General features: G+C 37.2%; 1 protein-coding gene across 3 annotated transcripts in view; it reads left to right on the top strand.

Annotated features, from left to right (window-relative positions):
- WRN (WRN RecQ like helicase) overlaps positions 1-16,729 on the top strand; it is a 124,830-nt gene that overhangs the window by 80,929 nt on the left and 27,172 nt on the right. For all 3 annotated transcript variants that reach the window (XM_049866722.1, XM_049866723.1, XM_049866721.1), the window contains exons 20-25: positions 851-1,032; positions 3,307-3,408; positions 3,693-3,785; positions 8,953-9,094; positions 15,952-16,122; positions 16,200-16,297. In XM_049866722.1, the coding sequence (XP_049722679.1) occupies positions 851-1,032; positions 3,307-3,408; positions 3,693-3,785; positions 8,953-9,094; positions 15,952-16,122; positions 16,200-16,297 (788 nt within the window). The remainder of the gene's footprint in view (positions 1-850; positions 1,033-3,306; positions 3,409-3,692; positions 3,786-8,952; positions 9,095-15,951; positions 16,123-16,199; positions 16,298-16,729) is intronic.

The raw sequence follows: 16,729 nt of genomic DNA, 5'->3' as shown, positions 1-16,729 counted from the left end.
AATGGTCCCACATAGGTCTGTACAGGGGCAAAAGGCATTTAAAGTCCATGGACCCCTTATGCCTGTTTCTAGGCAAAGGGGCTGTGCCTGCCCTGAGTTCCTGGCCTAGAGGAGCTGGCAGATTATTTTTTCATGTTTGTTAATTTGTTCCCTCTCCAAAGCTGGGAGAATGGCTCAGGGCGCGTAGCGGGCCCCACTTCTGTCTGATTGAGTGCCGCTTCTCACTGGTTCTGGAGGTTAAAGCCATCTCTCTGCCGCTCGGTCTCTCCCGATATGGAAAATGCATCCGGACCGCCACTTCTTGGCCTCACCGCGTACACCAGCTGATCCAGCCTGCAGGGTGCCAATTCCTGCCAGGTCAGACCTGACAACTCTTCGCTGCTTCTGAATTGGACTGCTGCTCAGTCTGATTCCTCATCTTTGCCCTTGATGTTCAGAGCTCCTAGATTGTCATATATAATCGATTCACTTGTTTTTTTCGGGTCTTTGTTTAAGAGGGACCACAGGAAGCATCTGGCTACTGCACCATCTTGGCCCCGCCTCCATTCTACCATCTTTAATGAGAAGCTTCCACCTTTGAATAATTGTAGAAAATATTAAGATACTGTGCAGTCAGATAAAGACACCTGAAACTTTATAATAATATAAAAGTTTCATTTAATTTAATTATTATTTTTTACAGCCTCTTTTGTGCCTCATAGGTGTTTTGAGAAACTACTTTATTCAGTACTTTTTACAGGAAGTGAACAAAATGTTCTGAATGAACACAGTGTTCTTCATCACAAGGTATAAATGTAAGGTTTCAGTTCTGCTAAATATGTCTGTCAAACTTTATTGTTATTATTTTCAGTGTGTCGTAGCTACCATAGCTTTTGGAATGGGAATTAATAAAGCTGACATTCGCAAAGTTATTCATTATGGTGCTCCTAAGGAAATGGAGTCATACTACCAGGAGATTGGTAGAGCTGGCCGTGATGGGCTTCCAAGTTCTTGTCACCTGCTCTGGGCTCCAGTAGACCTTAACTTAAATAGGTAAGAACATTTATTGGCTTTACCCTTACAGATTTCTTTCTTTCTTTCCATATGAGTTTTGAAAGTATTTGAGGCAGCCAAATTTAAAGTAATTTGTAAAAATGCATTTAAAGCCAAAGCAACACAGAAGACACCTAAGAAAAAAATTTGTGGTAAACGTTGCCAAACAGAGCAGATGACCCAACTGCAACCATATCCCATTTAGCATGAGGAATGAAATAAATCAGGTCTATATTTGGGCATGTAACATAGATTTTAAGGAATACATGCCTAGTTTTTTACATTAGTGACCTTTTTTTTTTTTCTTTTCTCTTCAGATTGTTTCAAGTTGTGATATGCCTTCAGCTGTAATTATTTTAGATACTGTTTATTTTGTTATTGGTTCTTTCTTCCCAGTCTCTGATGGTGCTTATTCCAAAAGAGTGCTACCAGTCCCTGTCAGACTGCTGTTCTTTACCATTCATTTCCTTGGTTAGTTTTGTGGGCGCATGCCAGCTCTCATTGACTCTGTGTGAATAATCATGTTGCACTGTGTGAAAGTACTGGCAATGAGATAGCTATTAAGTATGTAGCATTTAAATACAGAAAAACTTCACCGTAAATACTAAACAAGTATTTTGTTGGCACTTAAGTCCTGTGAGATTTATATTGGAAAGAAAAACATCATCTCATGAAATTTCAGGGACAGAATTTATCAACTGATTCCCTAACCCAAAGAATAAAAATCTTAGAAAGAAACCTGTGTGTAATAAATGATGGGCCTGCCGAAATTAGGTTTTTGCAAGATACACCTCTGAGTACCTATCCAATACAGTTGCTGTTTTTGTTGATTAGTCAACATTTTTTTTTTTTTTTGAATGCTCACCATGTTCCAAGCACCATGCTATATGCTGGGGATATGATGGTGAGTTAAAACAGGCATGAGACCTGCTTTCATAGAGCTTACAGTATAATGAGGATGGCAGATCTTAATCAGAGAAGCATGCAACTATAGGAAGACAATGTTCATTTTACTATTGTCACTTTGTGTGTGTTTGAAAATTTCAACAATAAGTTTTTTAAGGATTATGCAAGTATGTGTAAAGCACTATGAAAGAAAGTTACAATGAGTGGTGAGAATATATGATGGGGGCTTTGATGGTGTTTACAGAGTTAAAAAAAATCAAGTAAGGCTTCCTTGAGGAAGTGATGAGTAAACTAAGATCCGAAAGAATAGGAATTAATTAGGCAAAACGTTTGCTATACATTCTAAGCTCTTCTCTCTAGGCGTGTCAGTAGCTTTTGCTTCTTAGCACAGTAACAATAAAACCATCCTCTTCTTGTAGAGAGTAGTCCATGCCTGCCTTATGACACTGGTGTCTGTGTCAAGATGTACACCTATAAAAAGTTGAATTGACAGAAATTGTGTGATAGATACATTTACAACAATGCGAAAAAAAAAAAAAATAGTAGCTCCTAAGGCTGCTTATGTATAACCAAATACCTCATGGGACTTGGTTGCTTGGTTTGGAGGTTTAGGGTCATGGTTTCATGGAACATCACAGTTAATTGGCCTAATAACGTGTTTAGTGCTTCTGTCCTATCTCATTCGTTGCATAGTGTCTCGGGTCTTAAAAGCTCACAGGCAGCCATCCAGGACACAACAATTGGTCTCTGTTCACCTGGAGCAGCAGAGTTATAATTGCTTGAGGAAGGAATTAATTCTGACAGTGGTGTTCGATAATGTGCTTGTTTCTGCACGGGGCTATCAGTGTTTTCTCTGTGAGCCCTTAATGTAAGATTGCTCTGTGGGATTGTAAAGAAACAGAAGTCTTTTGAAGAGCTAATAGGGATAAAGGCTTGTTTTTGGATTGTTAACCTCTTTTAGTATTCTTTACATAGATGCTTTTAGTTTCTCACATAAAAAATAAACTTTTAAGAGGAAAAGGTAAACTCTGTAGTAGTAGGCTTGCTAGAAGCCAAAAAGCATGTCGCATGTAAATCAAAATGAAAAACCTTGGGGTATTTATAATAATTTTTCAAAGGCAGCTACAGAGTTGATGTTTGGATCTGGGTAGAATTCATTCAAAAGCAGTTTTCATGAAAATCAGAAAAACGCTTGCCTCTTGTGGAGGACATTGACTGGGAGGGGACGAAAGGGAGCTTTCTAGGGTCATTGAAATGCTCTTTAATCTTGATGGGAGTGTGGGTTATACAAGTTATGCAAAATAAAATTTAAGCATCAAAATTGCTAATATATTTCTTACATATTGCTGTGGTATTTTTAATTGACAGGAAGCTCCTTTGCACGATATACAATGAAAAATTTCGATTATACAAATTAAAGATGCTGGCAAAGATGGAAAAATATCTGCATTCCAGTAGGTGTAGACGACAGTATGTATTATTTATTTTATATTGATAAAATGGATTTATAGATGATGATCCTTTAAGAAAAAAGCTTAGGTAAACAGTTATGCATATTTTGAAGAACTATCCTGTTGGTGTTATTTATGTGCTAGATTTTTAATGCAACCATCTTTGAGCATGAATAACCTGAAGCCAAATAACGAGGTCCCAGGTTAATCGATTAATGATGATTTCACCTCATTATTTTCAGCAATGAATTTAACATATACATTTTTGTTCTTTTATTTAATTTTGAATTTTCTCTTGTGTAGAATCATCTTGTCTCATTTTGAAGATAAGCAACTACGAAAGGCCTCCTCAAGTATTATGGGAACTGAAAAATGCTGTGATAACTGCAGGTCCAGGTAAAGATTCCATCTCATAGATGGATATTCTGAAAGTCTTTGTTTCTCTTCCTTTTCAGATAATTTCCTGATTGGATTTTTGTTGAGTGATATATATTTCAGTTTTTTTAAACAAAATATTGAATTTATTTAATTAAATGAAAGACAAAGCAAACAATATCAAAGTATTTTACTTTTTGAATAAGTAAACAATAAAATGGCAGACCTAAATCCAAACATATTATATCTACATTAAATGCAAATGGTCTAAAAACACCAATTAAAAGACAGAGATTATCAGAAAAGGTTTAAAAACGTGGCCCAACTATATACTGTCCACAGGAAGCCCACTACAAATATAATAATAGAGGTAGATTAAAAATAAAAGGATAAAAAGCACTATCCTATGCAAATACTAATCATAAGAAAGCTAAAGTTGTTATTTTAATATTAGACAATCTGGTCTTCAGAGCAAAGCACATTACCAGGGATAGAAAAGGACATTGCATAATGGTGTAAGGGTTAATTCACCCGGAAGACATAACAGTCCTCAAAGTATATACAGTTAACGAAAGAACAGACAGAAATTAAAGAAGTAGGCAAATCTGTGCTTATAGTTGTTGACTGTAATACTCTTCTCTCAGTATCAGTAGAAGAAAACCTGTTGCTGTCGAGCCGATTCTGACTCATAGTGACCCTATAGGAAAGAGTAGAACTACCCCATAGGGTTTCCAAGAGCACCTGGTGGATTCGAACTGCTGACCTTTTGGTTAGTAGCCGTAGTGCTTAACCACTATGCCACACAGGGTTTCTTTTGATAGAACTAGTAGACATAAAATCACTAAGAAGATATAAGAACTGGGTTGCACCACTGTTACGGATTGAATTGTGTGTCCCCCAAAAATATGTATTGTAAATCCTACTAAGCCTGTGGCTGTAATCACATTTGGGAATGGATTGTCTTTGTTATATTAATGTGGCAGAATTAGTGTAGGGTGTGTCTTGAGTCAGTCTCTTCGGAGATATAAAAGAGATTAAACAACCAAGAGAAGTAGAAATGGGTGAAGGGAGAGGCCAAGTCACCCTGATGATTGCCCAGGAACAGGAGCTCAAAAGAGACTAGGACCTTCCTCCAGAGCCAACAGAGAGAGAGCCTTCCCCTAGACCTGGCACCCTGAATTTGGAATTCCAGCCTCCTAAACTGTGAGAAAGTAAATTTCTGTTTGTTAAAGCTACCCATTTGTGGTATTTCTGCTACAGCAGCACTGTATAAAACAACTACCCACCAGCTGGATTGAATTGACTTATAGAACATTCTTTGAAGTGCACAGGAAATGTTCATCAAGTTATGCCATATTCCAGGTCAAAAAGCAAACTTTAACAAATTTAAAAGAATTGAATTCATGCGAACTATTTTTTTCTGACTATAATAGAATTAAAGTGGAAATCAGTAACAGAAAGATAACAGGAAAATCTTCAAACACTTGAAAATCAAATAACGCACGTCTAAATAATCCGTGAGTCAAAGAGCAAGTCTCGAGGCAAATCAGAAAATATATTGAACTGAACGAAATGAAAATACAGCATATCAAAAAATGTGGGGTGGAGCTCAAGCATTACCGAGAGGGAAATTTATATCACTAAATGCTTATAAAAGAGGAAGGGTTTAAAATCAATAATGGAATTTCTTCTACCTTAAGAAACAAGTAAATAAGAGCAAAATAAACCAAAAGCAGCAGAAGGAAGGAAATATTAAAGATGAGAACATAAATCAATGAAAGAGAAAATAGAAAGCTTTCATGGGACATCCCATTCATTACTGGTCTAATAATGCATTTAGGGCTTCTGTTCTACATCCTGGTTCATGGCATAGTGCCTGGGGTCTTAAAAGTTTGCAGTTTGCCGTCTAAGGCACCACAATTGGTCTCTATTTACCTGGATCAACAGAGGAAGAAGGAGGAATAAGAGGAGGGTATTGAATGTATGGCTAATTCTCTCCATGAACAACTGCCTCCTTTGCCGTGAGACCAGAATAACTGCATGGTGCCTGCTTACCATTACTGAACGTTTTAATCAAAGATTCCATAGAAGAATCCTGATCAAGAAGGGGAAAATGCAGAACAGAATTTCAAATGCTAATGGATTCCAGACTTCCTGGGGCTGAGGGGGCAGATGAACCCCTGAAACTATTGCCCTGAGATAATCTTGAAACCTCAAACAAAAAATATCCCCTGAAGTCTTCTTAAAACCAAATAATAGTTTAGCTTAGCTAGTAAAAATGGTCTGTCTTGAGCATTATGCACTTTTAAGAACTATCTATATGGGATCAAAGTGACAACAGCAACTTAAAAGATAGGAACCTTAGGAGGTGGTGAGTTTATGTTAACGGGGGAAGAATGACTCAGAAAAGACAATGGTTGTACAACTTGAAAAATGTACTCAGTGTCACTGAATTGTACATGTAGAAATTCCTGAATTGGTGTATGATTTGCTGTGTGTATTTCCAACAACAACAAAATAAAATTAAGAAGAAAAGGAAAATAGGCAATAGAGAAAATCATTGAACTCAAAAACCCTTACTTTGAAAAGGTCAATGAAAGTGATGTAAACTTCTAACAAAACTGACAAAGTGAAAAAGAGAGGAAACACAGATTACTGATAACAGGAATGAGAGAAGTAATTTCACTACAGGCATCGTAGACACCAAAAGGATAATGAGGAAATAACTAGGAACAGTTCGATGTTTGAAAATGAAACAGTTTAGATGACGTGAGCCAATTCCTCTGTAACGGAAAACAAAACACAAACAATGAGATGGATAACCTGAATAATCCTAAAGCTATTAAAGAGGTTGAATTCCTAGTTAAAAGCTCCCCAAAATTAAATTCCCTAGCCCAAATGGTTTCAACGACAAATTCTACAAAACATTGAAAAGAAGAGCTAACACCAATTCTACGGTGTGATTGCGCAGTACAGTGAATTAATATGACCCTTCTAGCCGTAGTCTTTATAACTCCCACCAAATGACTGGGCGGGGCTATGCAAATGAGTTGTATGGGACCCTAATGAGGGGATTGGTCAGTTTTGCCATCCTGCTAAGTGTAAAGGCAGACACACAGAGAGAGCAGGAGCTGTAACATGGAAGACAGAGGAAGAGCCCTAATACCAGAGCCTATGAGAAACAGTAGCAGAGAAAAGGGCATTAGCAGAACCAGGAGACTGTGGGAGATGGTGCAGTGGGCTTCTAAGCCCATGAAGCGAGAAGGCTGAGCCCCTACAGGCAGGAGGCTTGGTGGCAGAGGAGGGTGTCTCTGGGCGCTTGGTGGAGCTGGGTTTGCTGACCCATGAAGCTAGAGCTGAGTGCCTTCGAGCCAAGGCTTACTGGTGTAGTAGGGCACCTCTAGGCACTTACAGGCAGAGCTAAAACAGTTTTGTAACACTTGCCCAAGCAGGGCAGAGGCCAAGCCAAGTGGCAGAATGGCCAAGGGCCAGGGAGAGACCTACCTGCAGGCATGGCTGAGAACAGGCTGTTCTGATGGAAGAACTATATCCTGAGTGTTCCTGAAACTGAATTGTAACCTGTTACTTCTCTACTAAACCCCATAATCATGAGTATGGTCTGTGAGTTCCGTGTGGCCATGGCAGTGAATTATCCAACTCAGCAGAGGAGTAGAGTACACCGTGGGAGGGACAGATGGTGTCAGAACTGGTAACAAGGGCTGGTGAGAGGAGGTATTTCTGACTTCTGCCTCATAGAAATCAGTCTTAGGTTGTTGATCTTGATTCTCCTTCTCCTTGTGAAGTTAGAAAAGGTCAGACACTGCCCCCAGCATGCCGTTTTTACAGATTCCACTTATATTCTTTCAAATATAAGACTGTAGTATAAAGATGAACTGATCAGTGGTTCTCAGAGGCTAGGGGAAGGGTATGATTAGAAAGCAATAATAGCACCAGAGAGTGTTTTGGAGTGAGGGATTTGCTGTATGTCCTGATTGTGGTGGTGATTATGTGAATTTAAGAATGTGTTAATATTCATAAAACACACATACATTCACAAAATCAGTTTATCTGTATGCTGATTTAAAAAATAAAGACAAATGACACACCTAATTGGGTTAGCTGTATACCTAGGTGGAGTAGCCGTATTTATATTAGACAAAAGAAGCTTCTTAGGGATGGAGGTTGTCTTAGTTTGGGTTTTCTAGAGAAGCAAAACCAGTGAGGGAGAGAATGAGCTTTGCCAGAACATCCGTATATATTTCGGAGGCAGGCCACACTCCAAGGAAACACCCCTTTCAATGGATTGGCTGATCACATCAGATCACATCATGGAAGATAATTACATTACATTATGTAAGAGCAACCAGTCCATTGTCTGTCAAAGCACTGAGAATCATAGCCTAGCCAAGAAGACACGTAACATTAACCATCTCAAAGGTGGTTTCTATATGATGGCAAATGGGTCTCTCAACAAAAAGATAGGATGGTTCTATGCACCTTAAAAAAAAAAAAACCCTCCACCTGTATAAAGCACAAATTGACAGAACACCTGGAAGAAATCAACAGGTCCGCTGTTAAAGTGGCAGAGTTTGAGAGGTTAAGCGGTCCTTTTGTTCTCCATCTACTTGAAGAATTCTCATTTCTATCAATGACATTTTCAGATCTACCTAAAGGCTGCTTAGAAATTTATTTGTAAAAAGACTTAAAGGCTTTTAATCTTTGTATATTTCACAGTTGTTTGAATTTAAACTAATTTGTTGCATAGATTTTTTTTAGTAAAAAAAAATTTTTTTTTTTTTTTTAGTGAACCTTTTCTTCCAGTAAAACCCAACACATAAGCCCAATATTTACATAATGGACTAAGTGGCGCTGTCCTAGCTGTAACCCTGCAGTTCTGCTCGTGCAGTCTTTTTCCTCTTCTTCTGCCTATGGCCCCAGGCGCCTCTAGTGAAACTCTTGGATTCTAGGGCGCTGGAATTGAGAACTGTCAGCATAACGTACCTATGATGCTGTATAATATTTTTTTTTCTTCATATTTTAGGTACTTGCTCTTGGAAGTGTTCAACTTTATGTGTAGCTTCTGAGGCAGTTGGCAAGTTTGAGATAGTTTTTCATGGGCTAACTATTATGGTGTTTTTGTTTCTAACGGCACGTGCCTTGGCTGAGCTTTCATATCTTTCTCATTTAGATTGAATTCTTACTTTTCCATTGAAGATTCAGATGACACGTCACAGGACTTTGGCCCACAAGCATTCCAGCTGCTCTCTGCTGTGGCCGCTTTAGGAGAAAAGTTTGGCATTGGGCTTCCCATTTTATTTCTCCGAGGGTCTGTAAGTATATGTCTTAATCACCAGCATAGTTCTTCTTTTACTCATATTACCGTTTTCCTTAGAGGTTTGCTGTTGTTATGATTGTAACTTAGGCTTTAGATAAGTTGTTAGAAACCCAGCGAGTCGTATTAAGTTCCGTGTAAGCAGCATTTATTACTTTTGACAAAACCTGTGTGTATCACCTGTACCGTCTTCATGTCCCAAGCTGATGCTCAGCCCTGAACCTCAGTCTGGAAGCACCGTATTGGTTTATTACCTTGCACTTGGGTCGCTCCCTAGACTGGTCTTTCTTAGGATAATTAAGGAAAGTTAACTTTCCGTGTGTCAAGGGGCAGATGGAACAGAATTCTCTATTTTGGTGCCCTGGCAGCTATTAAGCAAACTTACAGTGACTATTTTGAGCAAAACTTACAGTGATCATTTTGTAAATGTCTAAGTTCAGTAACAATATTTGGCACTATATTTTTTCCTTTCATTCTGTTTCCTGTCAGAAGTATTTACAATTCTAAGGAAGTTGTTTTTTGCTTTATCGATAATCAATTCAGTTCAACTTTTTTTGTTATTAATGTACCAGCATTATGTTAACAACTGCAGGTACAAATAGGAACGTCAGAGTTTCTTTGTAGTCCTTTTGTTTATGGGATTTTATTCCTAATTTCCAAGTCTGTGAAGCAAAGCTAAATATGTATTGATACGAGCTTATATACTTAAAAGTAGAGATTAAAAATATCATTTTGTATGTACAGTTTTTTCACCATTTAGGTAAATATTTATTTGTTAAATACTCATAAATGCCTCATTTAAATATTTTCTGAGTTTTTATTTTGGAAAGGAACATATTAATCAGTTCTGAAATATTTTTAGTGATCTGTATGGAAAAACTTATGTTAACTTTTCAGGCATTGATGATTTTAGATTGTGATTGGAGTTCTTTGTTTTTCAATCACAAATTTGGAAATTAAATAGTAGAAGTGTTGCCTAAGGTACTTTGTTTTAAATGCTGTGAGTGATACTATATTTTTTATAAAAAGAATTGAAGTTGCAAAGGACAGTAAATATAATTGAGTCCTATGAAAAATTTCTTCTGTCTCTGTGACCTTCAAAATCTGTATATCCCAGTTGAATGTATAATTTATAAAAATTATCCTTGTTTTAATTTGGTATAACCCAGCCATATCCAATATCAACAAATAAGTGTAAGTGGGCTCCTAGACAAACTTGAACTGGCCACAAGAGGGATCAGATTTCACCTATTATTTGAAAACCAAGTCAGACCGTTTGTATGGCAGTCTCTTCTGGGAGTCCTCAAATTAAGAAGTTTATCCTAGGTGAAATTTTATACCACCCTTGCTAGATAAAAGTCTAAAACTTTTTAAAAAGTGCTACTTTAAAATTTATAGACACTAACTGTGGTGAAATTCAGGGAAATTTTTTTCCCCCTCCATTTCAGTGATCCTGGTGTCTACTGGGATATTGTTTAAAAGATTTTATTCTAATCCTAATCCCCTTGAGAATTTAGTAACTCATCCACCTTAACTAATTATAGGAATAATTAATGTCTTTGTTGATAATTTTGATCTGTAAAATAAGAAAGGTCTTAAATCGGAACTATTGGAGTTTATTTAAAGAGATAAGATCTATAAATATATAACAAATATAATTTCAGTGGCAGTCTTACACAAGAATATTCAAAATTGTGTAAATGATTATGCATCCTGTCCCAAGATCTCAGTCTTTTGCCCACCATATAGAAATCTTTGAACACCTTTTTTTGAATAAAAAAGAGAAGTGATAGGATATACGGCGATCTTAATTTTATAGGTTGGAAAACAGAAGCACGGTCATTAACTTGCATAACTAGGTTAAGTGAAACCTCTTTCCTGATCGTATTATCAAAGTGCTAAATATTATCACCGCTCCAGAATTAGATCACACTTCTGATACTTTGACTCTAGGCAGCCGTTGGAACTGTTGAAAGTTTTAATCCTCTCTCATAATTATCAGACTAACAGGAGATCGTCCATTTAATTATCTGGAGAAGCCGTTTCATCTGATTGAGAGAAATTCCTAGAGATAATTATTGTTATTTTTGTTGTTGTTTTGTTTCACTCATCGAGTATCAGCTCAAGAAATGACTTTCTCAAACCCTGTAGTGGTAGTTGTGACATTCTTTGGCTTGTAGGAACTGGGAGACATGCAAAAAAAAAAAAAAATAAATTAAAATGCTTAACAGAAGCTATGGACTTGTTTTGTACTTTTAAGAACATAGGGATTTAAAGCTTCTTGAGTTAAATTTTGTAACTATTTGCTACACTAGTAATTGAACATCTATTTTGTATAAAGTACTATACTATGTTTTTTGAGGGAGAAGCTCCAAATTTGAATTAGACATAGATTTATTGTCCAGTATGGAAGGTGTTAGCTGGGAAGAAATACATATAATGTAGCATGGAAAGAGATAGAGGACATATGAATAGGTGTCAAGTATTACTGAAGTTTTGAAAGAAGATTGTAAATCACTGGAGAAATTAGAGAAGTCTGCGCAGATGTGTCACTGAAGATTGCTATGTTGTGGAGGATAGCGGAGATTTTAGCAAGATGTAGTGGGCTTAGACATTCTAAGATGGAATGAGGGAAAAGAATGAAAGGAAATATGGCATTCCAGGCACATAAAATTGCCACAAAAAACAATTGTGGTGTTTAAAGAAGTTAACTAACGGAAGTGTCAGAATTTTTTTTTTGTTTCCTCTCTCAGGTACTGGCTTTGATCAGGTATTGGTGCAAAGATTTTGACTTTAACAGTAACTGCTACTTTGGGACTCATACTCTGGCCAGTAGTTAAAATTTTCTGCTCTTCTTTATCCGAACACATATCAATCAATTAGTAAGTTTCTGTGTTCTATGATATGTCACTTATTTTTACCCCTTATTTTTCTAACCTAATTTTTAAAGAGTAAGAGTGAGATGAAAATTTCCCTTTTTGAAACTGGGTCCCATAGACTCTTGGAACTAGAACTGGCAAAAAGACTATTGAATCCTACCACTTTATTTTACAGCTGTGAAAACTGAGTCCCAGAACCATAAATGAATTGGCTCTAGGTTATACTGTTACTTTGTGCCAGAATCAGAATGAAAAAACAGCTTTCATGACTACTAGTCTAGTGTATTTTTGTTTATTGTACTGTTCACATACAGTTTTAAATTTGTACTTACAGATTGAATGATCTAGAGATACTAGATTGAAGATTTCTGGTTGGTGAGGAATGTGTGTGCATGCATGTGTGTCGGTGTGTGTAGAATTGTGTGTGCCCTCTTGAAAATCCATGCCCAAGTCCTTTATCCCCTATAACAGCATTCTCATCCCCGGAAGTTTTACTCCACAAGCGGGTTAACCCGGAACGTTAACACGTAAGCGATTAGTGGAGGAAGCCTTGCTCCGAGTGAGGAATTGTTAAACATCTGTTATTGAACATTCTTATCGTATTCAGTTTTAATTCTCTTTTTAAACACTTTTTACATGGTTAACTTTGGGTTTCTAGTTGAAAAGGGAATATGCTTTCTTTAAGAGAAAGGTGCTCATTATCAGAGAGCAGAGATACTTCATTCTGTGCATGATGCTTGCCATGGAAACATGACAGTGTGAATTTTCTCACATGGTGCACGGTATCCGCAGTGATTATTGATCGTGAGAGGAAGAGATGATTGCTCCCTATTGATGAGAAGAATCTCACTGCTTTGGACTAGTCAGTGTGCTCATTCATGTCAGGTTTTTCTGCTTAGGAAAGGAACTAGTAGAGCGATTTTTAGTGCATAGAGAGCTAGTAAGCGCTAATTAGGGAACTTAATCCTTTGGTGTTATTAGTTTGTAAGCAATAGAGTCTCTTCTTACGAAGGTAAGCCCCTAGCAGATGTAGAGAGCCATAAGCCAGTGTTCCAGGGAAAACTGACTAGAGATTAAGTCATGGTTTTACTTTTAAGTTAAGGCATTCAGGTTGAGTAAAAGGGTCAGCTATTAACTAATAAAAAGAAATGTCATATTATTGAGACAGGCTCTTTCCTGGTTACTCATTTAGTCTTTACAGCATCCCCAAGAGATAAAGACTATAGCTGTATAGCAGATGAGTCGCAATTGATGGCAATGGGTTTGGTTCAGGGTTTTTTTTTTTTTTTATAGCAGATGAGGAAATACAGCACAGATAAGTAGCTTACCCAAAATGAAAAAGCTAGTATATACCAGAGCTATGACTTGAACCCAGGTAATCTAGCTCCAGAGCCTACACTCACTACAGTCAGTATAATGTGTATGTGTGTATGAGGGTGTATGTGTGTACATCCATGGTATCCATTAAAAAAATTAAATAATCCATTGCTATCGAGTCAATTCCGACTCATAGGGACCCTATGGAACAGAGTAGAACTGCTCCATAGGGTTTCCAAGGAGTGCCTGGTGAATTCGAACTGCCAGCCTTTTGGTTAGTAGCTCTTAACCGCTACGCCACCAGGGTTTCCATCCGTGGTATAGTAATAAAAAATTAGAACTAGCAGCCAGGAGGCCTGTGTTTTAGTCCCAACTCTGGTACAAATGGAGTCCCTGGGTGGTGCAAATAGCTAACGTGCTTGGCTGCTAGCTGAGAGGATGGAGGCTCCAGTCCACCCAGAGGCACCTTGAAAGAAAGACCTGGCCACCTAGCTCTGAAAAATCAGCTGTTGAAAACCCTATGGAGTACAGTTCTACTGGGACACACACGAGGTCACCATGGGTCGGAATTGACTCAATGGCAACCAGTTCTAGTACAAATACATGGTGGAATTTGACATCTTCAAGCCTGTAATTAATTGTTAGCAATATGAGTAAAAATGAGTATGATAGGTCAAGTCATAGAGCTCCAGTGTTCCTTCCAACTCTGACATTCTAGGATGTTTTATTTAAAACATTCTAATCAAATCCACTTGCGGTCATGGTTAGCGTAGGCAGCGATTGTCAACAAGGAAAAAGGTACCACGTTGTGCCTGGGTGTTTATTTGTCCTCATCTGGCCTTAATAACATTTTTGCGGGTATAGTCATCATGATACTAAAATTTATACTTAGCTACTTTAATAAAAAAAACTATTTCTATTTTTATGTCTAAGATTTACTAGAAGGCATTTTACAGACTCTGTTAACTAACTTTGTTAACTTCTGATAGGTATGTCGGAAGCCTATGTTTTAAGCCCAGTATGTAGGCACAGCTGAATCTCAGATGGGAACGTAACCTGATTTCCTTTGTGGGAAAGGTCAACTTAATTTTCTAAATCTATACCTTAGAAGTAGTAGTAAATAACATAAGTTTATTAATATATACGATATGAATTTTATTTTTCATCATAAACTTGGCAAGATCTTATATTTTTGCATAAGTATTCATTCTTGTTCTACCCATTTTAGAAAACTTGTCTTACTAACATTTTTAACATTCTCATCAATTGAATAAAACCAATACATTTGTAACAGAAAGCCTTACAGTGCCTGAGTTATGTCTCCTGGAACTAACTCCGTATGTTCTTTTAGTTTTGGTTCCTGAATTTTTATATGCATTGCTTGGTAAACATTCATTAGAGTCTGGATTAAATGAAGAGATGTTGAATTATAGGCTATGCCTGTTTGAAAAATTTTAAATTGTATAAGGGATATGTGTTTTTGAGGGAGGAGTGTAACCTAAAATAGGTCAGAGTTAATTTAGAAAGCTCGTAATTGCTCTAGCTAATTTAAACAGAAGGGTGAGTATTAAATGGCTTGCAGCATTGTTGAAAAAGTCACGTTGCAAAATAGTCCACCAGGGGAGCCGCTACCTCTTCTGTGATCAAGAAGCTTGTCTCTCCACTGGGAAAGCTGTCACTACAGCACCTGAGTAGGAAGCTGTAACACCCAGGGAGGCTCTTCTGCTTGCTCTGAGAACCACCATGTGCCTGCTCTAATCTTTATCAACAAAATAGGTGCCTCTTGATACTTACAAAGCTAGAAGTTGTATAGTGGGTTCTTTGCTAACACTTTCTTATAAAAAAACACCTTCACAATCATGCATGTCTGCAAAAATAGCAGAGGGCTAGCCTTTGCCTCACGTCCTGTTTGTACACATCATGGGAATAGGCATCTTACTAGTGGAACTTAAATCATATCCAGAACTCTAGCTGCAAGGGAGTTTGAGAAAAGGTATTTGTAACCTCCTAGATTCTGCAGTAAAGGCCACAGTGGACCTTTGAATTACAATTTGCCATATTCACCACAAATACATTAGAAAGAAGCTGCTTTCCCATAAAGTCTTATGTTCATATACTGGTAAATACATTTTAAAACAGCATTTAAGTACGTAGATAAATCAAAGTGATAGTAAAATGGGGAGTAAATAAGCAGAGTAAACGCAGTCACGCGGTGGGAACTGTGAGTTGTCCCGTTTCTACTCTCTGCTACTAGCTGATGGGTCATACTGTCTTTTAACACCTGCGAGCCTAGTCTTGAGCTGTAGGTTATGATCAGTATTTTCAAACAGTATTAAGGGGATGTGGATAGAAAGTCTAAACAGCAAAAGTTAAAGCTATTCCGAATACATAACCAAACCAACACATCGTGAAAGACATCTGCATTGTATCTGAAATTTCTTACCTTTATTTATAACACAAAAGGAACACTGTTTTGATTTATGTATATATAGTGTGTGTGTGTGTGTGAGTATTCAGAACAAGCAGGATGAATATTAAATCTTGTAGATTTTTAAAGCTTCAATTTGGTGTAAGTTCAAAGAATCAATACGTAGCTTTGTGTCTTAAGCTGTATAATTAAATAAGCAGTTTTAGATATTTATTTTATTCCTAATTTCAGCATTCTCAGCGTCTTCCAGATAGATACCGCAGCCACCGTTTCTTTGGCACTGGCAAGGATCAACCAGAGAGCTGGTGGAAGGCTTTTTCTCGTCACCTCATAACTGAGGGGTTCTTGGTAGAAGTTCCTGCACAGAACAAATATATAAAGATTTGCACCCTTACAAAAAAGGTAACCGTTGTAAAATTCTACCTGTTTGACTTAAATTTTTTCACTATACCTTAAAAGATTCTTCTTATGTTCGATAGGGTAGAAATTGGCTTGATGAAGCCAATAAAGAATCTCCTCAGAGTCTTATCCTTCAAGCTAATGAAGAATTGTGTCCAAGGAAATTTCTTCTGCCAAGGTTCATTTTTCAGTTTGTTTTTTTTTTTTTAATTCTTGACTTTTTGTTTTTGTTTATACAATTCAAACTATACTCCCAGTTTATGGGCCCCACACAGATAAAATGAAGATAAGTCTTTGCATACCTGTTATAGTTAGTTTAGAAATAAGGGTCAGTGGAAGAAAGATAAATCAAGACCGCTTTCTTGATCGCGTGGAAGTAGCTGGCCATAGTATTTAAAAAGCTTTATTCCATTGATTAAAGAAGCAGCACTGAGATCAATATGGAAGAAGCCACCGATTTAGTTATGCTTAGAAGGTGGAGAGGGAATATGCTTATTGCCTACTTTTTAGTACCTTTACTCGTTATTGATCATTTATCAGTTTCTTCCTGTTCAACTTCTTAAACCTTGCAGAGCTTTTCTAGAAAAAGTCATTAAAAAAAATTTTACAG

The sequence above is a fragment of the Elephas maximus genome, chromosome 22 (assembly GCF_024166365.1).
Source record: "Elephas maximus indicus isolate mEleMax1 chromosome 22, mEleMax1 primary haplotype, whole genome shotgun sequence".
Lineage (NCBI taxonomy): Eukaryota > Metazoa > Chordata > Mammalia > Proboscidea > Elephantidae > Elephas > Elephas maximus.
This window is presented reverse-complemented; position numbering and strand designations above follow the sequence as displayed.